General features: G+C 39.7%; 1 protein-coding gene across 1 annotated transcript; it reads right to left on the reverse strand.

Annotated features, from left to right (window-relative positions):
- Positions 1–3,964: 3,964 nt before the first annotated feature.
- anxa1a (annexin A1a) lies at positions 3,965–23,865 on the reverse strand. Its single transcript, XM_080188923.1, has 13 exons — positions 23,757–23,865; positions 19,115–19,181; positions 17,242–17,335; positions 16,740–16,834; positions 16,482–16,595; positions 14,210–14,300; positions 14,050–14,129; positions 9,253–9,309; positions 9,074–9,167; positions 8,016–8,111; positions 6,212–6,270; positions 5,064–5,186; positions 3,965–4,171 (listed from the first exon to the last, which is right to left on the reverse strand). The coding sequence occupies exons 2-13, from the start codon at positions 19,163–19,165 to the stop codon at positions 4,112–4,114; spliced, it is 1,014 nt and encodes a 337-aa protein (XP_080045049.1). The 5' UTR covers positions 19,166–19,181; positions 23,757–23,865; the 3' UTR covers positions 3,965–4,111.
- Between the last annotated feature and the right edge of the window lie 1,730 nt (positions 23,866–25,595).

Here is a 25,595-nt window from a genome sequence, read left to right on the forward strand (position 1 = left end):
CGAGTGGAATCGGCTCCATCAGTGGTGGTGGAGGCAAATTCGATAGGGTCTTTTAAGAGACTTCCGGATGAGTACATGAGACTTAATGGGATTGAGGGTTATAGGTAAGCCTAGTAGGTAGAGGTATGATCAGTGCAACTTATGGGCCAAAGGGCCTGTTTGTGCTGTAGTTTTTCTATAGTAGAAAGGATTATGTTGCCCAATGTCAAAAGAAACAAATACAGGAGACTGCAGAACCCTGAGAACAGGGACCCTGGTTCGATGCCCAGCTTGGGCCACTGTCTGTGCAGAGCCTGACAGTTTCCCTGTGTCTGCATGGGTTTTCTCTCATTCTCCAAAAGATGTGCTGGATAGGTTGATTGACCATGCTAAATTGCCCCTTAGTATCAGAGTAAATAAATAGAGTTATGGGGATAGGGCCCTAGTGGGATTGTGGTCAGTGCAGACTCAATGGGCCAAATGGCCTCCTTCTGCACTGTAGGATTCTATCATTCTAAGCACAACAACTTGATAAGATGGCCAAGATGGGAGTTATCTGCCTCATCATTCTGCCAGAGAATAGGGCTCTGGAATGGTCACAGTTCTAAAGCCAAAAGGAAGCCGAATCAATGATGACTTAACACAACTCACAAGGCAAATCGGGGAGAACCAATGTTCCCGGTGGATGAAAACTTAGTCAAACTCTCCATGAGCAGAGAGCTCTCAAAATTCAATGCTCACAACAGCTTCTGTTTCAATCAACAAGCTCGTCATTTTCCCAGTTACTGATGACTCAACTGTCAGCTAGCTCCAAAAAGCTTCAGATGTATTGGGAATAGATGCAAGATAAAAAGAGTGTATCCACATCCATCATGATTGCCTAAAGGTTGGCCACTGTAGTGTTTAGATGACTGTTATAAACATTTTCTTCAAATAGCAGAAACATTTCACTGATGATCTGCTAACGTATGAAAAGTGGTTGGTCAGTCTGGATGGAGATTCTGTAACAAATCCACAAGACTGTTTAATCCACAAGACTGTTTAAGTGCACAATCTGCTATGCGGAATATCAAGAGCAATTGGGGAGATTATTATAAACTGCTGGATGCTGCACAAGCCAGTCCTGAAGGTGCCTCTTACTTGACAACAGACCATGGGAATATTTAGGAATGAATCTCTTCATATTCGACAACAAGGTCTTCCTCTTCATTATTGACTATTTCTCTCACTGGGCTGAAGTGTTTATAAACAATGGCCAGAGTCAGTTCTTGGGTAATTGAAAGAAAACTGTTCCAAGGCATCCTGGGCAAGGTGCTGTTTGACAAGGATCACAATTAAGTACTTCACCCATTTTGCCAGGTATGATTGATTTCAACATCTCACCAGCTCACTAAGGTATTCAATCTAAGTGAAGTGTAAAGCTTTGCCACACTATTAGAAAAATCATATTTTGTCAAAAGGGTTCTAGTGTGTTTTTGACCTGTGGATCAGAGCTGCAAATAGGCTGAAAAACTTTGCAACCAATTTCCTGTACTGCCAAAGAAATAAATTAGTTGGTAGTCAGGGACTAGAGGGTTCAAGACCAAGAACAACCTTACTGCCAATGGCAAGATTCCTCTTGCAGTAGGAGGTTCCATACTACAAATTTGCCCAGGTTAAACAGAAGTGACATTGTTTAGATCAGGGACCTTGAGGTGTCATCGTCACCACACAGCCATCCCCTGATCTGACAAGTTAGTAGATCGGCACAGAGTCATACCATTATGACTGTCAGCATATTCAACATTAACCAGTGTGATGTGTTGTGCATTGAGCAAGTGTTAATCACTTGCAGTACATTGCAATGTTAATATGCAGTATCCATAAAACTTAGTTGCTAGCACTCTGCGTCATGGAGAAGCCAACTACCCTAAAAGGTTATCTATACTGCACTTGTTTTTATCTGTTCAATCCTCAGTTGGCATGGAGAGCCTCCCACCATAATGCAACAGGATGGTGAACTGGAAACATACAATCAAGCTTGGAGAGATTCCCACATGTGGAATTAGAGATCTAGGGTTACCTTCATTGATTCCACTGTCCTCACCCTATTGAAGCCACAAGTCTGTTTCCACAAGATGGCAGAGTCCAAAAGCATCTGTTCTTCACAGACAGTGCACTTCCTATGCCTTCATTTAGGAATAATGAACCTCCCAGCTAACTCTTAGGTGGAGACAAGTCCCTTTCCTGCTTCTTTACACCATTTTAGACAAGTTGATCAAAAGGGTGATGCTGACCTGCAATGATGGCTCTATTCTCATTCCACAGATGCAGTGAAATGTGGAAATTTTCCAGCATCCAAAAGTATTTTGCCTTTATCACCTTGATGCTGCCTTTGCCCCAGCTCCCTCTTGCTGCAGCTAAAGGATTGTTACTAGGCACTTATGAATCAAGTGATTCTGTCACATCTCCCTCCTTTCCTCTGCCCTACAGCACTATCTATAGACGTCCAACTTTGATAATAACTCCTCAAAACTATTTTCTGTAAGCTGAGGTGAGTGATAACTTACAGGTGGAACTTACAAGTACAAGATGAACTCTTAGCCACATTATGCTAGTGCTGTATTTAAATGAGGTTATCCACTTTGGTAGCAAAATAAGAGATTATTCCTTGAAGTGGGTGTAAATGGAGAGAGGTGGCTACTCAACAAGACATTGGTGTCCTTGTGCTGTCTCAAAGCACACAGGTGCAGCAGGCAGTAAAGGTGGCAAATGACATGTTAGCTTTCATAGCAACAGGATTTGAGTATAGTGATGTTTTGCTGTAATCGTATAGGTGAGGCACATCAAGTATTGTATGCAGTTTGTGTCCTTATCTGAGGAAGGATGTCTTACTATAGAGGGAGTGCAGCAAAAGTTTACCAGGCTGATTCCTGGGATGGCAGATGTGTCATGAGGGGCCAGGGACAGGATTTGTTTTACAGCCTCACTTGGGTGAGACTAAAAATTCATTCTAGACGTCAGATTTCCATTGTCAGACCTTGCCTGCCCCAATTCTGTGGTGACATGTGGCAGGAGTTTTGGTCTAAGTCTCCAGAGTTTAGACTGAGGGGATCTCAGAAACTTAAAATTCTAACAGGGTAGATTCAGAATGTTCCCAACAATGAGTCCATCCAGAACTAGGGCTCAGTTTGAGGATAAGTAAACCTTTTAGAACTGGAGAAGCTTCTTCACCCAGGGTGATGGTAACTGGAACCATGGAATATTAAAGTCTAAAACATTCTGGTTAAGTAGAAATTAGATACAGCTGTTGGGGTGAAAAGTATGGGGGGGGCAGGAAAATCAGGATGTTGAATATGATCAGCCATGACCAAAAGGAATGGTGGGGCAGGCTCAAGTGTCTGAATGGCCTACTCATGCTCCTAGTTTCTATGATGGGGAAACTGTTAAAACATGCCAAATAAAGGATTCAAGAGTGTAACAATTGACATTGCAGTTTCAGAAATGGGAGCAGTGGAAGTACAGATCTAGACTTCAATTTAATGCCTCGTGCCCTCAACAGGGACGATAAAGCTGAAGCCATTCTCAAAATTGAATAGCACCTGTAGTGCCAGTTTTTCCCCCCCCCAATGTTGTTTTATTTCATACGGGCAGCAGTGGCTAGCATTGCTGCCTTGCAGAACCAGGGACCTGGGTTCAATTCCAGTCTCGGGTCACTGTCTGGAGAATGTGCATTCTTTCCATGTTTGCATGGGTTTCTTCCAGGTACTTTGGTTTCCTCCCATGGTCCAAAGATGTGTGGGTTAGGTTGATTGGCCATGCCAAATTGACTCTAGTGTCAGGGCAATTAGCAGGCAAGTGTGTAGGGCTGTGGGAATTGGGCTGGGTGGGATTGTGGTCAGTACAGACTTGATGGGCCTCCTTTTGCCCTGTAGGGATTTTATTTTCAACTTCTACATATTTTGCTTTATGGTTTAAAAATTGTATTTCTGATAGACAGCAAGAATAAGTTCAGAACATTTTATTTGCACCAGTGGGGTATTCAGTGTAGTGCTAATATTTTCATCACGACTCAGTTTTAGAATTAGCTTCATTATTTTTACAACTTCATTGAAAACAAACATGTCCCACAGACACTTAGATCAGTGTACAATCATTCATCTCTTCCACATAGAGCAAGCAGGATTGTCTCGTAGTCTCCCTTGGTTTCATCCTGTGTGGAAAGGATAAATTGAAAAGCTATGGTTAGTATCATCTTACACCAGATGACTGTTTTTGAACACAAACTGGGTTAAGTTGAATAATTCCATTTTAGGGAAAAATGTAGTTTAATGGCTCTTTGTAAAGCATTGTTGTATATTTTGTTGTCTCCAATGGGCTGATCAAGTATCATTGGCTGTAATGTTTAGAAAAATGTGTTTGAAGTTTAATCAAATGCATTTTTCAAATCTAATCCAGGCTTGTATAAAACACTGCAGCTGGAAATCCAGGAGGGGAAAATAAAAAAGGTTCTTAATGTCCAGAAATAGATTCTGACAAAAGCTCAAGTTTGAAATGTTAACCTAATATTCCTCATTCATACCTGCTGTTTCCAATGCAAGTGCCTGTGACTGTCATTAGGGAGAAAGATACTGTTATGCAGCATAAAAATGGAGGGGTGGTTTTCTCATTTCAACTATATTCATTCAAATCTATTGCTAAGGATGCTGAAGTGCAGTTAAGGTTCTTATGCATGGCCATTCAAAATCCACAATGCCTCATTGTGGTCAAGTACTTTGTTCTCAATAGTAGATTCCAATAATTTCCCCACAATGTTAGGCCAACAAGTCTGTTTTCCCCCACTGCCACATATCAACCTCCAATACCCACTGGGTAAAAGTATGAGGAAATAGACACCCATGGAAATAGCCAATCAACACCTCCCAAACAGAATTATGGCATAGAAGACAACCATTTGGTCCATCATTGTGTTTGGGCCAGAATGTGCCACAACTAAAATAATGCAGCAATCTTAACTGTAAGACCAAGGTAGTAGAAAACAATGAAGTACCTTCACTTTTAGTAAAGTAGAATCTGACAAATTCCAATCAAAAGTACAATCTTACCTTGATGGCTTTGTAAAGGGTTGTTCCATATTTTGCTTTGTATGCCACTTTGATATCCTTCAAATCCACTTCAGAACGGGAAATCATAATTCTGATCAAGATCTTATCCTGGGTGCCACGGCCCTGTGCAAATACAAAAGTAGAATTTAACAACCAGATTGAAAGGACAAGTCTGAAGCTGGCTGTTGACATGAATTCTTGCAATAGTTTTGTAAAAATGGTACCATGGCCGAAGTACTATAGCGATTCTGGTACAGTAAGATAAACAATCACAACATGTTAGATAAACATGCTGTGGGCCATTTAAAGACTAGGCACAAGAACATTTTTACAAATAGCATGAAGACAGTTATGTAAGCATTCTGCCCACAAGTGAAACAGAGGGGAAATTTGCTGACTGTTCATGCCATCAATTCTCCAGTCAGCTGCAGTGTAAATCTAGAATTATTTACTTCACTTTAATTGCTTCATATTTTAAATGACATTCATTAAGTCTAGTTCTCTACTCTAGGGTGAACCACCCCTGCTTCTCCAAGTCTACCCAATAACTAACTACTCTTCTGGAAGCATTATTTCTTCTGCATCCTCTCCAAAGCCTTTTGCATAGTTTTTACTGTGCTGCCTAGATTACTGTCTAGGGTCAAACAGGTGTTTTCTAAGTCACTGATGTCTGTTGCAGTCTTCCTCACCATGTTCTGTGCAGACTTGAAGGGCTGAATGGCCTGCTTCTACCCTGTAGGGATTCTAAGTATGATCCTAGGACTGAAACTTAAACTCTACTCTTCCCTTTAATCTGAGGGACAGGCAACCATTTACCTACATTCTTCACCAATTCTGAATCAAATGTTGCTACATTGCCCCTTCACTGAAATTGGTTTCCAATTTTGCTAACAAACCTAATTATTGCAATATCCAAAAAGTCCTCTTTCAGTCAATGGCATAATTACTGTGCAAGTTTTATATGAACAGATTGCTTTCAAGCTTTAGCATCAGCACCTTCCTAAAAGTCTAGGCTGTTAGCATAGAACATAATGTCCACTTAATGTCACTCAAAGAACTTTCCTTTTCAACTTCCTTTCCATCCCACCAAAAAAAAGTGAATAAATAGAATCTTTCCAAACACTGGAAAATGTGTACAGTGCACTCACCTTCATTGAATTGTACAGCTTCTCAGCAAAGTAGGCTGGTTTGTTTCCTATGCATTTTACTGTGCATCAAAAGGAAAAAAGTCATGAATAGTGTGACATTTCCTGGTGGTTACTATACATACTACTATCCATGGTGTATTGTATAATGGGGTTTAAGTTCAGTAATGTGATTGGGGAAGGTTTCAACAAGTGCTTAAAGAATCTGGATAAGGTCAAATTTAAACAAGCCTAGATATTATTCATGTTGTTAGGTTTTAATATTTTCCATAACTATTTGATTTGTTGAAATGCATGTTACCACACATCTGGACCTGAAACAACTCCAGAAGTGCAAAGAATCCTGCCAAAAATTATAGAAAGATAAAACAATGGATTTGCTGCCAATTTCTAAAATATTTTCCAGAAGGCTATAATGTAAACCACAGGAATGCTTTGAGGAAACCAATTCAAAAGCACTGATATCAAAAAAGAGAAACATGGTGGTCTAAAATTTCTGACTAGCAGTGAAATTAGTATGAATAGGTGGAATGCAGAGTCAAATCTCAGCAAGACCTTGGTCAAGACATTCCTGCAAAATGCAGAAGCTCAACATCAGGGTCAAATGGGGATTACAAGCCTGTATTGAGAGGGAAATACACAGTGACCTTGATATTCCCCAAAAAGGCCAATTTTCATATCTCCCAAAACAGAAGCATAACTGGCAAGGCCAACATCCCCAATTGCCATCAGCTTTGAGCCCCTAATATCCATCCTGCCTAACTACATAAGTTTTTGGACCAGCGATAATGAAGTAATGGTGATGTTTGCAAGTCAGGATGGATGGATGTAGTACGGAAGAGAACTTGCAGGTGGTGTTCCCAATCTTTGGCTAAATGAATTTGCAGTTTTGGAAGGTGCTATTAAAGAAGGTTTAGCTGCAGTGCATCTTGATGAGATACATTGCTTTAATCATTCTCACTCACTACTGGAGCATAATGGCAGCAATGGATCTGACTAACATTCAGAATGCCAAGTCTTATATAAATTCTCTTCAGTGAGCTAATGAATGCTTCCACTTTGACATTATACAATCTATTTACTTCAATTTCACAAGCTTGCATGGTAGTTACTGATTTTTCCATTAAAAATCAAGTCCATTTCCAGGCACCCCCACAGCCTTGATGGAAAAGTAGGTAGCAGTGATTCTATTCAGGGTAATGTTTGGCCATGGCTTTTGCTATCCCTGTATAAATGACTGAAGCCTTTGGAATATCAAGCTGGTGTGCTTTGTTCATTGAATTTAAAAAATACAAGAGATTATGCAATTGAATTAAGTCATTAAGGTGTAATATAGTTGAAGCATGTAATAAATGGGTTGAGAGAAAGATGTTCAAGATAACAAGTCTGTAATAAACACTTGAAATGAAAGCAAGGGATGTGAAAAGTGAGGGCTGTTATGTTTTTACATTGCTTGAGCAGCAAGGCTGGCCTTCTGCCTAGTCTGTGCACCCAGCATCTTGTGCACTCACTCCATGGTCCCCTGGTATGACTCCCAGGGAACTGTACCATCCCAGAACCAACCCATTGGGCCACTTTCTCAGGTCCAGTACTGAGATGTTCCAACTTTACGCTCCACCACAGCAAGACTGAAAATCCAGACCTTAGCTTCCAGAAAGACTAGTAGAATTCTGCTGTGCTTGTAGCAACAATGCTGTTATTCAGTTTTAAATTAAGATGATACTTTTGGGTCACAGTTGGTGTTACCTCCATTGCATAGATTTAAATAGAAATGAAACATTAGAGGTTTAGATGATATTTCACATACCCAAAGATATGAGCACATTTTCAATGTCACCACTCAGTTCAAGATCCAAGGCCTTATCAACCTCATGTTTACTGTACTTGGTGTATCTCTCAAACACTAGAAAAAATACAGGACAATGACCATGAAATTCTCAATGACAAATTAAATATTTTCACAATTTACATTTAATGATAAAGAATGAAGATTTTGCCCATTTATAATATTGCTATCTGCATCTGATGTTTTTGCATGTTATCTTTAAAAATCAAAAATCAGTTGGGGTTAATAATTTATTAATAGCTCATTTTATTGTCTTGCTAGCCACTCCAGTAGGTCTGTCAAATAGTGTATTGGAAATTAAGACAACTTTATGAAACCACTCTGTCTGGAGTTCAGCTTCTCCTGCACATCCTTGTTGTAATGGTGCTCAAGGAATAACTTCTTATCATGTGTACAATGTACGGTACTCAGATTATGCTAGGATGTTCCTCATTTCCAAATGTTCTGCTAGGTTATTTCAGAGCAGTTAAGAGTAAACCACATGGCTGAGAGTACATTAGGCCAGACAAAAGCAACAATGGCAAATTCTCCTCTTGGTTTCATAATTGAGATCAACTTTATATTAAAAAAATTCAACCAACTGCCATGGTGGGATTTAACCTCTGTTCCTCATATTTAGCTCAGTCTCTGGATCACTAATCCAAAGACATCACCATTCTTCAATGATTGCCCCCTTAATTATCCTTCAGATGATACCATTGAGTCTTTATTATTAATGTGCTCATTAACTTCAAATACAAGGCAAGCCTTTGAAGATGAAACAAAATGATAATGGCAGATTACTTGGATATAATATCTACCTCTAACTGAAAATTGAAAAATTTAGTAGTTTTTAAAATATAGTTGGATGGATCATTTGTCTGACCGTTAATCATACTGACAAGCATGGTCACCAATGTGATTAAAGTAGTGCAAAGTTTAAGTATTTTAATTGATTGCACCAACAGTAAAACAAGATAAGAGAGATTCAGAAGTGTTTGGAATAGTTTCTTGACCAGAGTAATTTGGAGAGCTCTTACCTGTCCGCATGTGTGCAGCATTTCTGCTTGAGAGAATATTAATGAAGGTGTCAACATCAGTGCCTTTTCTTTTTTCACCAGCTTCATATAAGGCCTAGATTAAATGTACAAATGCAGTTCTACAGTTAATTTTGTTCTGCTGACAATGTATACAAGTTGAGAAGTGATCAGTTACTCACCCTTGCATCGTCATCAGCAAGATCATGATCCACTTCACAGCTCTCATCTCTGGATGCCTAGCAATGTACAAAAGATATAAAATGATGTCCTAATGACACTTGAAAGATTATTTCATTTTAAAACATGGACTTTGATGGAATTTTCAGTCAAACTACTGCTCTGACTACATTTTAGTTTGAAAGTAAAACACTGGGAGGGTTAAAAGATTCTACAGCACAGTGCACTGGGCTAGGAGACAGTGTAGCAGGTTTCCCAAAGGGCACCACAGTCTGTGCATCTGACTACTGGATTTCTGGTGTCATCAGCTCTGCAGAGCTGAAAAAATTAGTAAATGGCCATTTCCATCTTAATGGGCCCAGAACTGAAATTTCCAGGCCTGCTGGGTAATTTCAATGCCACCAGGAGTGTTTCGCTCCAGTGGAGTTTAAAGCACCTCCCACTAATGGGGAACTGGCAGCCTGACCCTGCTGGACTGAAGGAGGGACCATAGAGGATCTTCAGGGGTTTGAGGGTAATGCCAGGTGCTGCAGTAGTAATGCCAAGGGGGCAACTGGAGGTGGGGGTCCTGCTGCCACTCTGCATTTGGGATCATGGAGGGAGGCAATCAACCCTGCTGGTGGGGGTTGGGAAGAGAACAAAATTGGAGGGGGATACTGTGCATGCACCAGTGCTGACAGATCAGCACATGGTGTAATGGCTCACTCAGCACTATGCTGCCAGCCTCTCCAGTAGAAACAGACCCCACCCCCAGCTTTTCAGTGTGATTCATGCTTGGGCACTTGGTGATGAACAGGAGATTCATTTCAAAAGCCTGCTAAAATAGTAAATGAATTCTGCACTTATTTTTTGTTTGAGAATTCCATCCTTGATGCTGGAAATCAGAAATAAAAACACTGCTGGAAATATTTGACAGCTTGGTGGCAGAGGGAAACAGTTAAATGTTTGAGTCAAATAAAGGTCAAAGTTTATTTTCTGCTGTTTATGTGGAAAGGAGGAAGAAAAGAATCTGGGATAAGAATGTGAATCATTAAGGCCATCACATGGCAAAATGATCTGAAATTGTTGAACAAGTCTCAACTCCAGAGGCTATAAAGTGCCTAACTGGAAGATGAGGCACTGTTCCGTCAGCTTACATGGAGCTTCATTGGAAAACTGCAGCCGGCCAAGGAAAAGAAATGAATGTGACAGAAAAGACTTGATGTTTCACCTAGAGTACATTTGGGGCATTGGGTAGCAGAGTGGGTGGTAGAAAGGCAGGAATTACACTTCCTGTGATTGCATCAGAAGGAGACAAGTCTTTGGAGGTGATCAAGGAGTGGACCAGATGACAGTGGAACAGTCCCTTCAGGAGAAAGGGGTGTTTGCTGGTGGCATCTCACTGGAGAATAATCCTTTTTAAGTAGTGACTGGAAATCAGAAAGAGGACAAAGTAAACTAATCGATGTTCTGGAGGGAGGAGTTAGGGCAAGTGCAGAAATGCAGGAAATAGATCAGATGGTTTGCATGTCCCAGTCAACCACAATACTGGGAGGAAAGGGAATCGTTGGTTGAGGAAGTAGGTATAATTAAAACATGGTTGTGGACGTTGCATCATCAAAACAGAGAAACAGAATGGAATAAGCCCTTACAGGAAGCAGAATGCAAGGAAGTGCAGTGACAGTAGCTATGGGCTTATAATGAACAGACAATGCCCAGTCAACAAAAATAAAGACAAAAGTCCAGAAAGGCAGTGTCAGAGTGAACTCAAGGAGAGAGAAGGGTTAAAATGGGACAATTGTGTGAAATGGCACTAATGTACTGGGGGAGGGATGCAAGGCAAAAAGACCATGTTTGTTTCTTTTCTTCAACTGGCATTTTCTGCATCACTCAAAAGTACAGCACAGGAACAGGCTTTGTTCCTCCAAGCTTGTGCCAATTGTGATACCCTAACCAAACTAAAAACCTTCTTAGTCTGTGTCCCTCTGTTCTCTCCTTATGTACTCATCCAGATGCTTCTCAAATGTTGATGTGCCTGCTTCCACCACTCAAGCAGCATGTTCCAGACACCCACCACACCTCTTAAATGATTCCCCCTTTCACCTTGAAAGACACTTCCACTCTTGGAAAAGCTCGACCACACACCCTGTCTACACCTCAATTTTGTAAACCTCAAACAGGTCTCCTCAGCCTTTCCAGTGAAACCAAACTCAGTTTATTCATCTCCTCATAGCCAACACCTGAGACCAGGCAATATCCTGCTGAACCTTCTTTAGTGCGGCAACCAGGACTGCACGCAATACTCCAAAATGTGGTCTAACCAAGACTTTTATAGCTGCACTATGATTTGCCAACTCTTGTATTCAGTGCCTGAAGGCAAGCATGCCTTTATCAGCTTGGCCACCTGTGTTGCCACTTATAGGGAACATGAACCTGCATGCCAATATCCTTGTATGTTAATGTTTGAGGGTTCTGTCATTTACAGTAGAACTCGTACTTAATTTGACCTGCCAGAATGCATCACCTCACATTTATCCTGATTTAACGCCATCTGCTATTTATGCTCAACTTTCCAATCTATATCCTGTTATAAGTGCTGGGGATTGTCAGCAACTCCACCAACCTGTCTCTTCCTCAAACTTATTCATATAACTCACATTTTCCTCAGATAATTTGTATATACACAAGAAACAGTCCCAGCACTGATCCCTGTGGAACACCACTAGCTATAGATTTCCATTCTGAAAAACACCTTTCCACCACTCCTGTTTTCTATAACCAAGCCAGTTATGTATCCATCTAGCCAGCCCACCCTGAATCCCACGTGATTTTAATTTTTTGTAACAATGTCATCTGAGACCTTGTCAAACACCTTACTAAGTCCATATAAACCACATTCACAGCTCTTCCCTTGTCAATCTCAAATTTCTTTCCTTACCCTCTTCAGTTCAAGGTTACTGACAGCGTACCAATCCCTCAGTCAGTACAGCCATATTACGAGGAGAAAACACCAATAGCTAAACCACATTCACATGTCTTTCCTAGCAAAGTGTATTTATTGGGCCAGATCCAGATACCCCATTTGATGTTCAGGAGTATGCATCCCTCAAATCAGCAGACTTGCACATGCTGTGGTTATGAAAGGATTCTTTAGTGCAATTATAACAATGTTATTCATCGTGCTTGTATAACACCAACCATGTCACCACAGAAAAAGTCAAGAAGAATTACTTGTTCCTGAAAAGAGGATTAAAGCACTTTTATAATAGGTTTTGTTCCTCTTAAAAAAATCTATTTCCACGTACTACTGTTTCCTTTATAGTTTTTGAATTTGGTTGTCTTTGCTGCATGTCAAACATGATACCTTTGATTCCCAGGGATATATACCAAGAACCACATTTGCACGTTCAGTGAAACTAATTGCAAGCTCGATTGTATATTTCTTTCCTCCCTGTATTGTTTATTTAAGACTATTTGTTGGCAAATTGGCAATTTGTCTTTCTGCTTTTAGAACAGCAAAATACTGTATTTACTGGAATTCTGGATTGGAATTCAAGGATTTAACTAGTAGAGTTGACCAAGGAGAACCAGTGGATGTGACTTATTTAGATTTTTGACAAGGTCTCACATAACAGACTGAGTTAAAGCACATGGGATTGCAGGTAATGTCTTGGAATGGATAGCAAGTTGGTTAGTATATAGGAAGCAAAGAGTTTGCATAAATGGGTCTTTTTCTGATTGGCAGTGACTAGTGGGGTTCTGTCCTTGGGCCCCAACTGTTCACATTATATCTTAATGATTTGGAAGAGGGAACTGAATGTATTATCTCCAAATTTACAGATGATAAAGTTGGAGGGTGAGCTGTGAGGAGGATGCAGAGATGATTAACTGATTAGACAGTCTGTGGGCATTTGCCATACAATGTGGATAAATGTGAGGTTATACATCTGATAGCATAAGACAGATTGTTATTTTGAATGGAATGTAAATTGAGAGGTGGAAACTCAGACCTTTGAGTCCTTGTGCATTAGTCACTGAAAGCAAGCACAGGTATAGTGGGCTATAAAGAAGCCAAATGGTATATTGGCCTTCAGAGAGGATTCAAGTATAGGAATATTTTGTTGCAATTGTGTAGGACATTGGTTGAGACCACACCTGTCCTTACCTGATGAAGGATGTCCTTGCTACAGAGGGAGCACAGCAAAGATTTACCAGGCCGATTGCCATATCAGTTGGTTACAATTATATTCACTGGAAGAGCAAGAGGTTTCTCAAACTTATAAAATTCTAACAGGGTAGATTGAGAAAGAATGTTCCTAGTGGTCCTTGGAGTGGGGGGCAGGGGGGGTGGTGGTGGAAAGGAGAAAGTCCAAAACTAGGGGTCAGTTTGAGGATAAGGGGTAAACCTTTTAGAATGGAGGTGAAAAGGAACTTTTTCCACTGAGAATCTGTGGAATGCAACACCATAGAATGTAGTTGAGGCCAAAATGTTGTCCAGTTGAGAAATTAGATAAAGCTCTTGGGGCTGTAGGATGTTGGTGGTGGGAAAACAGTGTGGAAGGGAGAGAGGAAAAACCAGATACTGGATATGATCAAAATGAATGGTGGATCAGACTTGAATGGTCTACTCCTGCTTCTAGTTTCTATGTTTATGCTTGCTACATTCTCAAGGTATTTACTTTGTCCTTAAATGGAAATATTTCTCACAAGTAGTCACTATTCAGCATACTTCATACAAGACAAAGTCCTTCAGTGGCAAGACTGAAATGTTCAGAATAAATGTTATGAAAACGTAGTTCAATGTTGCTAAACCTCTGTACCTTAAGTAGGGTAATCAAAGCCTTCTGAAAATCCTTTGATGTATCTGACTTGATCTTGTCCTCCAGGTCACTTTTGAATTCTGTTAAAAAACCAAAGAACCAGTTGAGTGGCAACTTGGTGTGCTTCTCCCAATCCATTTAGAATAGATTAATATATTACCTTCTTTGTATGCTTTAATAATCTCCTTTATCTCTTTGTTGCTCCTAGATACCAGGATCTCTATCAGACAGTCTTCATCAGTACCTAAACCCTATCAACACGAGGGGAAAGTACAATAACTTTAGTTCAAATAGATTGGACAGAAATATAGGGAGCAAGAATTCCTGAATATGCAGCTTACAATATCCACTGTGCAATGCCATCTCCCTTCCATATTAGTTGAATCAAAGTGCCATCACTTTTATTCTCTCCTTGGTGGACAGAAGATTTTAGGATTGGTATTGAGTATTTGGAAATACTGATCAATTTATTTTGGTAGAATGGGTTAACAGTAATTTGTGCATGTTCTTGAAAAGCACACTGACAACAACAAAATCTTATAGACTTGTCATTGCCTCCCCCAAAATCATTTATATGGGAACTTCCCAGGCAAACCAGTCAACTTGTAAATATGCATTCCTGACAAGAGTGAAGAAGCAGCATTTCAGCTTGTAGTTGTGAAGAGAAGCTTCCATCCGACATCTCACTTCAAGTTTTGATTGCCACATCCAGTTGCATAGCATTACCTCACGATCCTCTGCTCTCAATGCACATTTCCGTACAAATCTTGATCAAAGCAGAGTTTTAAGGATCAAAATATGAACGAAAGGATGGAGGACACAAGAGAGGAAATAAAGAGTGGATAAAAATAAAGAGTGGGGCAGTGCAGTGGTCAGTACTGCTGCCTCACAGCTCCTGGGACCTGGGTTTGATTCCCAGTTTAGATCACTGTGCAGTGTTTGCATGTTCTCCCCATGTCTCCATGGGTTTCCTCCTACAGTCCAAAGATGTGCAATTTAGGTTGATTGGCCATGCTAAATTGCCCCTTGTGTCCTGGGATGTGTATGTTAGAGAGCTTAGTGGTTATGGCTATAGGACCCTGAGTGGGATTGTTGTGGTAGACTTGATGGGCCGAATGGCCTTCTTCAGCACTTTAGGGATCCTATGATTACTGACTTTTGTTTCTAAATCTCGAGAGCAATTCTGTACCTGAAGAAATTAAACTCATTTAAAATTATTCACTTGTTTAGGAAGGGTACAATTTAATGGGAGACCATTGAAAAAACCTACACATCTTGATTTAATAGATTAAGAAAACTTTATGTATAGCAAGCACCAATAATTTAACAATATGGATTACTATCCACCTCTGATTCATTCACTATCAAGAATTGTCTTCAAATAGGGACCACTCAAACATGCCACAATAGCTGGAACTAGAAAACTTTTCATCTTCAAGACTGGAGATCTCAATCCCTTATTCTGGTTACTTGTCAATGCTTCCAAGCAAATCTGATGGTTAATTTCTTTGCAATAAGACAGACTTGAACATTCTTCCATTAGCTTCAAGCCAGAGAATTTTGAAACTTATACTCCCCAAAATAGAAAGATAAAATGTCACTCACCTTCCACATGGGAATGAGGTTTACATTTTACTCCTGCAGTGCAGATCTAAATGCAATTCATTTTGTCCAAGTTCCCTCAGGTGAGCTACAAACTACATGAAGCCCAAACTGCAACTCAAACCCTTGACCAAAGGCTCAAATTATACATTGAGAACACAATCCTAAGCTCTACCCATCTTCATGGCCTCCAAACTAGTTATCCTATATTTACAACTTCTCCAGCTATGTGAGCCCACCCTGCTAATTTTTTTTTAAAATATGGCTACATCTCTTGTTCAGCCAACATGGATAACTTTTGAGCAGCCATTTTCTTTTAGATGTACTTGAAATCACTTACCCAGCATTTCCATTAGCTTACCTTCACAACACCAGATATTATGTTGAAATCATTAACATGATCCATATTTGTAACATTTATTTATTAATTATTGAGCAAACATTGCAAGTACTTAACAAGAACAGCTAGGGGAATTCAACATTATCCAAAAAAGGAAGGTGCAGAGCTGTGGGGAGTGGCACTACACTCCTTGGGCAAGCCAACACAGCCTATAGGCTGAGTAGCCTCCTGTGGCAACCATTTGACATGCTGTACATCTACAATTCATGCCATTTCATAATTTGTTAATTTACTGGATAATTTGCTAGTAATAAATACATTGACACATGCTAGATTTTTCAGCAGCTTGGACTTATGCTGCTTCAACAACCTACCGCCCTGACCACTCCAACATTGTTGCTACAATCACTAGTTAGAAGAAAATCAATTTACAGCAAATACCATGATGCATCATAGAGTAAATACAGAAATAGGTTTACAAACTGATTACCTTCATCGCATAATACAACTGATGGGCATCAAACTGGGCTGGAGTTTGAAGTAGGTCAAGGACAACAGTCTCCAGTTTACCAGAGAGTTTACTCTTCATGACATCTTTCAGTTGCTGGCAGAGAAAGACAAGCATGTGTTTTAAAACCTTCTAATTAGTAGTTTATGCCCTCTAAACAAAAATACTTTTCAGTTTTATTGCTTCTCCAATCAAGAGCATTTCAGCTGCTAAGAAAAGGCACTAAAATCAGCAACTGACCTTTCCCACGCTCTGTTGATAATCTGCTGCTATCTGTTGCCGCTGCCAGTTGGTCCGAGTCGTCAAAATGTTAATGATTGTTTCTTCATCCACATCTAGTAAAATTACAAGAAACACAAGTCAGATATAGCCATTAAAGTTAATAAACAAATGGACTTCCCATAGGAAAATAATCACAGAAAGGTAGTCCTGTCAAATTGTCTAATGGAAATGGCCCTTATAGTACCAAGACTGCACACCAGCAGCAGGGCTTGAGGCACTTTCATTACCAAATACCAACATTGAGTGAATATTTGAATTATTACAACTCCACCTACAATACATGCATTCCCCCTACATTTCAGTAAAACCTTATGCTTAACCCACTACCGGTTCAAAACAAGACTAGGTTTCAGGAATAAAAACTCCTCTAATATTAACACTATATCCAAATCTAAGCACTTGTATTTTGAAATTTAATCAAAGGCATCAAATAAGTCATCCAGAATAGAATTATGCTCACCTTTTGCTTGGAGTGCATTATTTAATGCAGTAGCGTCAGCACTTGCATCAAAATTAGGAAATGGAGTAATTGTTGGTCCACTAGGGGCAGGGTACTAGGCAGGGAAGGAAGTAATAAAGAAAGTGATCATAACATTGTGTTAAATCCAATCAAATAATACATATACTTTAATAACAAAATACTCACCATTTGTTATACAAACACAAATGTTTACTGCTTTGGATCTTAGGCAAGATCCAATTACAAGGAGTAATAATCTAAATTGCTGCTTTCTTATTCAGTCATAGGAGTTGGAATGCCAAAACGTTAGCTCATGTCATGGTAGAAATTTGGGAAACACTGAACTCTTGATGGATGCACACATCTATGCAACAACCACCACTACATTTATGGTCTCCAGCTATTTTGTTTCCAAGCTTTGACTTGAGGGCAATAGTTACTTTTCACTCCTTTGGGCACCAAACTACTGCATAAAGTGACAAATTAATTATTCACCATTTATCTCAACATGCAAAGCATTAAGAAAAGCCAGAGCCTGGAATATAGATAATGGGACTGTTACTCCCCAGAGCCATGGATTCAAACTTACTTATTCAAAATTATTTTCATTTTTGCAAGTCAGATGAAGACAAAACTCCTCTTTGCCAACTCAGTTTAAAACTGAGTTAGATTTGTTCATATTTTTAACTAGCTCACTACAGCACTCATTTCCAACAATTAGGGAAGCAATTCCCTAACTCAGCCAGACATCATTGACTGTGATGTCTTTGACTGTGTTGTGCACATGTGCAGAAGGTGCTACAGCATCAATAGATGGAGCCATCAAAATGCATATAGCACTTTTTGTAACATGGGCATAATCAGTTGTGCATGACATCAGGGCAAATTCAGGGTGTGCCAGAAGGTCAATATGCAACAAGAGAAAAAACAGCATGGCACATCTCCTTGGGATTGCCTCAGGTGAAGCTAAACTCCACATTATCCTTGTATTTCCCTTCATGCAGAACATCAAGCAGCAGCATGATGGATTGACTGGTCCTGCATTTTTAATTCAAAAAATGCAGGGTTTTAAAATTCTGGCCCAGGTTAGAGCAATTCAGGGGAGAAAACTTGAATCATTGGACTTCAAAAGATACAATAGGATGACGTCCAAACTTCAGTAAATCTCACTCATGGTTTTGCCTCAGTTTTTTCAATTTTTTTCCCCTGGTGAAGCTTGGCAAATTGGTGGCAAGAGTGGTTAGCACTGCTATCACAACTCCAGGGATCCCCCTTCAATTCCAGTTTTGGGTGACATTCTCCCAATGTCTGGTGGGTTTTGTCTGGATACTTTGATTTCTTCCCACAGTCTAAAGAAACAGATTAGATGGACTAGCCATGGAGAACACAAGGTGTTACAGGAATAGGAAAGGGGAGAGGGCCTGGAAAGTCAGTGCAGACACAATGAGCAAAATAGCCACTTCTGCACTACAAGGATTTTATTTTATGAATTGGTTGTCATTAATTTAATATTTGTATTAGCAGTCAACCATTAGTTTCAAATAAACAACTGAATACCTTAATCAACTAGAAATAGAGTTAGGAAAATCTACAATGATAAAACAACTTCAAGATTATAGATGGTAAATTTATGGTGGCAGGTTTCTGGCCTTCAGCCTAAAGTGAGGAATTTTATATCCTACAATTTTAGTATATTGTATGACTGGATAAGTTTTTCACATACCAGATTCCCAGAAATAAGGGCCAGCAAGACTTGCTAAAATCTACACTTTCCTCCCCAATTCAACGTCACTTCAAATATTCAAGTGATATGTTTGCATTTTACTGCTTCGAATAGGCCTTGTGCAAGGACAAGTCTGAAAATGAAGCTTACGTTTGATTGCATGGCTTGCTGCAGGAATACACTGACAAGGTTACACGCCATTTTCTACTTTGCTGCTCTGTGAAGGAAAACATCTTGGGTTAGATCATGTGTAAATTAGTATGTCCAAATAATTAAAATGCCTTAGTGATTGTCACATTCAACCAATAAAACATGGAAAGCTCCATTAGACAACATTCCTTAATTGTTCAAGTCGGAGGGGGGGTGGTTTGTCTGTTTGTAAAAAATGTGCCAGGTTATCAAATTCAATTAATTCCCTACAAAAAAACCACTTTGGACAATCCTTCACATCTTCAGCAGAGGGCAGTGATTCATGCCACAGTACAATCCCATGTGTTTCCTTCATTACTCAAAATAATTGTGCAGGATATGCACATCCCATCTCCTCTACCATCCCATCCACACCCACAATTAAACACCTGGCTAACAAAACCTGCCCTATTGTGAAATTACAATAGTGTAGAGGTGTCAGTCAAAATTTCCAAGAAAAAGATCAAATAGATATCGTCAGGTATTAAAATTAGTTTGAAATAGATTCTGTAAAATGCAATCAATCCTAGTCTTTGGGCTAACTAAAAACAAGACTTACATTTACATTGTATTACTTAACCAGACATCCCAAAGTACATATTTCTCAACTTAAAAGCACTTTTGTAGCTGTAAAGCTGTGATCAACAGTAATTCAATAACAACCCTGATCTTTAGATGTAGATGGAGATAAATCTTGGCCATTATTCCAATGAATCTCAAGTGCTTCAAAATAGTTTCATGGAATCTTTTACAGTGACTTGAAAGTGCAGGCAGGACCTCCGTTTAATGTCTCACTTCAAAGAGAGCAGCTCTGATCATGGAGCATTCCCTCAATACTGCACTGAATTGTTAGCCTTGATTTTGCACTCAGTCCTGGAGCAGGATTTGACCCACTATCTTCTGCATTAGTGGGAGAACTGCCCACCGAACTGTGCACCACAGCTGATTAAAAAAGGGTAAGCACACAAGGTAACAGATCAAATTAAACTTTGTCATTAGGGAATTTCAATAATCTGTATTCTTAAAATAAGGATAATTTCTTTTGACACCTACACATTTTATTGGGGGTGGGGAAAGAAAGTTACCTAGTGATCTGACTAGCATAACAAATTACAAATAAACATTTTTCAAACTTACCATGGCAAAAAAGCTAAGCTTTTTCCATCTTTAAGCATTGCTGTCTTTCACTCCTGCTGAGAATTTGAGGCACCAGAAACTATTCTGCACTGTTAATTGATTGCGTTCCAAAATAAATTTCAATAATGAGTCTCTTATGCTTGAGTTCTAACAGTAAAAGTTTCCCTAATTTTCTCCCCAGTACTGACTACAGTAACATTCAAGTGGTCCGGTCACCAAAAGGGACAACAAACTTGATCAGCAAATGGTCCATTTGGGTACAAATTCTTGACACTGAATCATGCCAAGAACTTAAAGCCTTCAGAATTATGCAACTAAATGATCCACTATACACATTACTATTCAGACAACCTCCAAGGAGCCAAAACTTAAACCACCATCTGACAGAACTGCATAGTTAAACTGTAGCCATCAATAATGGCTGATTTAAAGCTTACAGGATACAATCAGGAATACATGCCATTATATAAAAAAAGTAGTAAAACATTGGAATTTAAAGGGAAAGCAGAATGACAAACAGTGAGACTGGGAAATATTGTTTGGATAATTTTATATACAAACCATAGAAGTAAACATATAGGCACTGAAGTACAAATCAAGTAAATTACATCTTTGTCTTGGTATGACCACAACTTGAGTATGTGTACAGTTCTTTTGAAGAAGGATGGATAGGAGTGTAACAAAGGTATCAATTCTTGCAAAGAGTTTGTCTTAAAAGGACAGATAGAAGAATACATCTATATGGCCTAGAATTTAAGAATCTCATTGAAACATTAAATCCTAGGCAGAGTCTAATAGAGTAACACTGGGAGGAGGCCTCTCTTGGTTTGGAACCTGGAACGAGGGGTCAGATTTAAGATTGCAATGAGGAACAGTTTTGATTCTAGGGGTTGTGGATCTTTGAAATTCTCTAGACTTGAGCACTGTGTGCCCTGTAATTGGACAGCATTCAATAGAGATCATTAGATTTTTTTTTAGGTAATTGTCAATGGCTTCTCTTCCATCTCCCACTGTTAGCTCTGACATTCCCAAAAACCTCTCCCATTTTTCATCAATTTGATGAAAACCCAATTTCCATATGTATGCTGACAACCAGCTTTACCCAATTGCCACCACCTCCCTCAACCCAAATAGCCTGATTGCTTATCCAATATCTAATACTGGCCAAACAACTCCATTCATTCTGTTCCTTTACCACCAATTCTATCCCTCTCCCTGGCAACTGAGGGGTTGATTCAAATTATCTACAGCCTTTTGTCATTTGAGAGATAAGCATTCAGCCTGCACTGTTACCCAGGCAGCCTTTTCAACTCTTAAAATCATCTGACTTTATGTTACTTTAGCTTATGGATTACTGAATCCATACACCTTTAGAATCAAAACCCCTACAAGTGCAGGTGGTCATTCAGCCCATCGTGCCTGCAGTGATTCCACGCAGGCCCCATCTCCACAACCCTATGAATTTACCCTGCTAATTAACCCTGATACTGAGGGTCAATTTAGCATTGCCAATCAATCTAATGGCACATCTTTGGATTGTGGGAGGAAACCCACACAGACAAGGAGGACAGTCACCTGAGGCCAGATTTGAACCCAGCTCCCTAGCAGTGAGGCAGTAGTGCTAACCACTGCCACCCACAGTTGTTTCCCCACTCAAACGGCTGGCCAGCCTTCTATACTTCACACTCTAAAATGCGAGATCATGCAAAACCCTGCTGCTAGTGTCTTCAAGCTCAGCAAATCCCACTCACTCATCAACATTCTGCTCAATGGCCCACACTGCCTTCCAGTTAAGCAACACCTAGATTTTAACATTCTCATCCCAATTTCCAAGTTCCTCCATGGCCTCTTCATCTTATTGTCTGTAGCTCCACAACTTTCCAAAGTTTTTACATTCCTTAACCTTAGGCTCCTCAGCATCCCTGATATAATAAATCCCTCTACCATTGGTGGCCAAGCCTTCAATTACCAAGGCCCCCCATCTTTAAAACCTATTTCTTTGACCATGCTTTTAGTTAACTTCCCTAGAGTCACTTAACTGCACAAGATACATTAAAGGTGATACAGAAATACAAATCATAGGACTAGCATGTGAAGGGGAAGTGACACTAGATCAGCCATGATTGTACAGAACTACAATTTTGTTTTTATACATATGCTCAATTTAAAAATCTTATCAGTAATTGCCAAATGCAGTCTGGTGACAAAATCAAACCTTTTAGGATTACTAGCTTGATTAAGAATTTACATTGTAGTTTGATCAATTGTAGATTGTAATGTAGGGATAATCAAATAATGCTTACATATTTTATCACTGCCAAAATAGGAAATTCCTATCCACTATTAAACTATTCATTCTCAAGATGCACACATGCTAACAAAGCTAGTTTTCATAGCACATCCCTATTGACCTTGAGGTGTGACTGTGCCATCCTGAACTGCAGGCAAGGAACTCCCATAATGCCATTCCAGAATTTTGATGCAGAAGGGACAGTGAGCAACGCCCAAGTCATGATAGTGTCTCTCAGAGGGAGATGTAACAAGATATAAAAACTCATACAATAAAGCAATCACTCATCAGTACAGAAAGTCAGTTTACACAAGAAATGTATCGTAACTTTAAATATTCAAGGGTTTGGGGCAAGAGGCCATTGAAAGTTAAGTGCTTTCAGACTTGAGTTAAATCCACTTAGCCATCTTCCAAAAAAAAACTGGAGGATAAAACCTAGCTCACCAGCAACATAATTGCATTGAGAGGCATAGTGGTTTACTTCAATTAATAGAGTGTGCTAATTCCTTACATCAACTCAGCAACATTAGAACAAAACATACTTTCACCTAGCATGTAGCATATTTAGAAATTGAATAACATTTCATTGTAAAGATCCCTTTTAGTGCAACACTGAAGGAAGTTGCAAGTGTTTTACTCAAGTAAATTGTTTTATTGATCTAATAAATATTTCATTACTTTTTTTTTACAATTAAAAATATGTTCATTTGATTTCAAGAAATTTCTATCCCAAATAAAAACTAAAACAAAAACTACAAAAACACTATTCTCATCCCAAGGTTCCATTTAACAAAGGATAAAAAAGTAAACATTTGTTCTAACAAGGGTTAACATTAAGATCTTACCCTACCACATTCCTCAACCCCACTCCAAACTAGTTATTGTTACCATGCCCCTCCTCACACAATCCCATTTTTAGTGAACACTTAAAAAAGTCAACTAGTTTACTGAGTTAAACTTCAAATTAAACAGAGGCACAGAAAGAGTACACAAGATATCTGAAATAGATCATTTTATACACAACCCAAAAGGTATGCAACTACAGGCTTACCTAATTAAAATGATACAATCTCAAATAAAAATGTTACACGACAAAGTCTAAACACTTCCAGCACTTTAATACTAATGATAAAGAACAAGTCAAGGCAAAGCTACAATGTTTAAATTGGGACTTACCAACTGCTTATTTAAACCCAGTAGGATAAAACTAACAACACCCTTACAAGCCTAAAGAAAATCACAACTAAAACTGACTAGCTGTTTGAGGGTGTATTTATACATTTACCCCACCCAATGAGGTCATTTAAGACTGGCCTATCTGATTGACTGAGTACTGCAGGCTATGATGAACCAATCAACTGCTGGATGGTACAAGCCATACAAAGGCTGTAGCCAGCTGCAGTGAACTAGCTGAAGGTCTGCACGGAGACAGGAAATAACTTCCAGGTCTCTACGCAACCTTCTGCAAACAAAAATCACATGGATATTAAATCAGCCAACCTCTGTTTCAGTGCCAGATGTCTGGTTTTTCAGCAATAAATAATCCTGCAGTTTACACATTGACTTTTCAAGCTGGGTGAAGCTGAAATTTATACAAAAATCAATTATTCAATGTATTTTAATGTAATACTTTGCTCAGCAGTTTATATTTCCACCCAGGTTGAGTAAATACAATGCATTGCTACTACGACAATTTCAAGGACCCAACCCCTGCCTCGAGCATCTACCAAAATACAATATTGCAGAGATTGAAACTTTAAAATAGCGTTCAGATATTCTGAAGTATGCAGCAGTTATGAATAAATTCAAAAAATTGATTACCTTGATAATCTTTGCCTGGGACTGCCACACAGTTATTAGTACACATGCTATTTATATAAATTGATGAAATTAACAGAAAGGGACGCAGAGGAGTATGCGGGAAAACAAGTGAAACAAGGGGTAGGAGAGGGTAAGTGATGAGAAGGAGGGATTAAGCACAGTAATAATTCATGGCATCCTGCAGTTATCAGGTAAAGATGGATGGAGATTTTGAAGAAGTTTTTCTGACTTGCTTGTGTGTTTTCCCCCTTAAAGAATTTGAAAGCTTATGAAGTTACTGCTGTAGCTTCTGTACTCATTGCCTCTTGGTGTATTTTTTTCTTTCCCCCAGGTTAAACACATTTCCCCAGTAAGTGATTGTGAATAAGCACCTATTTTCCCACTTCCTGGATGACTGGGGAGCATATTTCCTACTGGCAGTTCATCATCTTACTAATCTCCAAGGTGTCAAACGGTCAGTCCCCACTCTGGTTTATTCCCATCAGAACCTTGGCAGGCATAGACATTCACTTGGATTTGGACATAATTGGCCTCCGCCTGGTGCTGAAATTTCTGCAATGGCTTGTTGGTGGCCGATCTTTCCCAATATAAAATTTGACCTAGGGAATCAGGAACTCTGAAGGCAGGTGTTCGTTGGAGGCAGTACATTAGATGTGGCACCCAAATCAGGTTGGGCAATTATGGCTGGGATTCTCCCAAAAAAAAGTGCCCAATGGGTGGGAAAATGGGAGTATTTCCCATCTGTTTTTTGGGCCTAGTTACCAGAGTGAATCTCTGACACTGAACATTGCAGAGTGCCTCAGTGGGATTCACTCTGGAAAGCAGGCTGAAAGGCTGTCAGCGCTGCACTGAATGTGCCACTGTGTATACGCCACCGAAGTATCTTGGTGGAGATCAGAGCATGCGCAATGCCCCCACCCCCCCATCCCCGTCAGCCTCCTGATTGCTGGCCAGCCTTGCAACCCACCTGATTGCTGGCCTAGCAGACCACCCCTGGCCAGCAAATCATCCTCTTCCCTCTCTCTTCCAATAGTCAAGTGCAGAGTGTCAGTGGGTGCCCTCCCCACCAATTGCCCCACCCCTTTGGGTGGTGCCAAGGGGCACTCCCCCACTCTCCTTGCCTCTGACCTCCTTGAGGGACCTCAATGGCCTCGGTTGCCTGTATTGGGGTCAGGACACCTGTTCCCTGTTGGC

Source organism: Carcharhinus amblyrhynchos, chromosome 5, assembly GCF_965287045.1.
Source record: "Carcharhinus amblyrhynchos chromosome 5, sCarAmb.v2.hapA, whole genome shotgun sequence".
In the NCBI taxonomy this organism is placed as follows: Eukaryota; Metazoa; Chordata; class Chondrichthyes; order Carcharhiniformes; family Carcharhinidae; genus Carcharhinus; species Carcharhinus amblyrhynchos.

Excerpts from the sequence above, each read along its gene's own strand:
- anxa1a (XM_080188923.1), bottom strand. The coding sequence starts at position 19,165 with ATGGCGTGTAACCTTGTCAGTGTATTCCTGCAGCAAGCCATGCAATCA. Across the intron at positions 16,835-17,241 it reads TAATGCACTCCAAGCAAAAG|ATGTGGATGAAGAAACAATC; the intron begins GTGAGCATAATT and ends TAATTTTACTAG. Across the intron at positions 14,130-14,209 it reads TATTAAAGCATACAAAGAAG|AATTCAAAAGTGACCTGGAG; the intron begins GTAATATATTAA and ends GTTTTTTAACAG.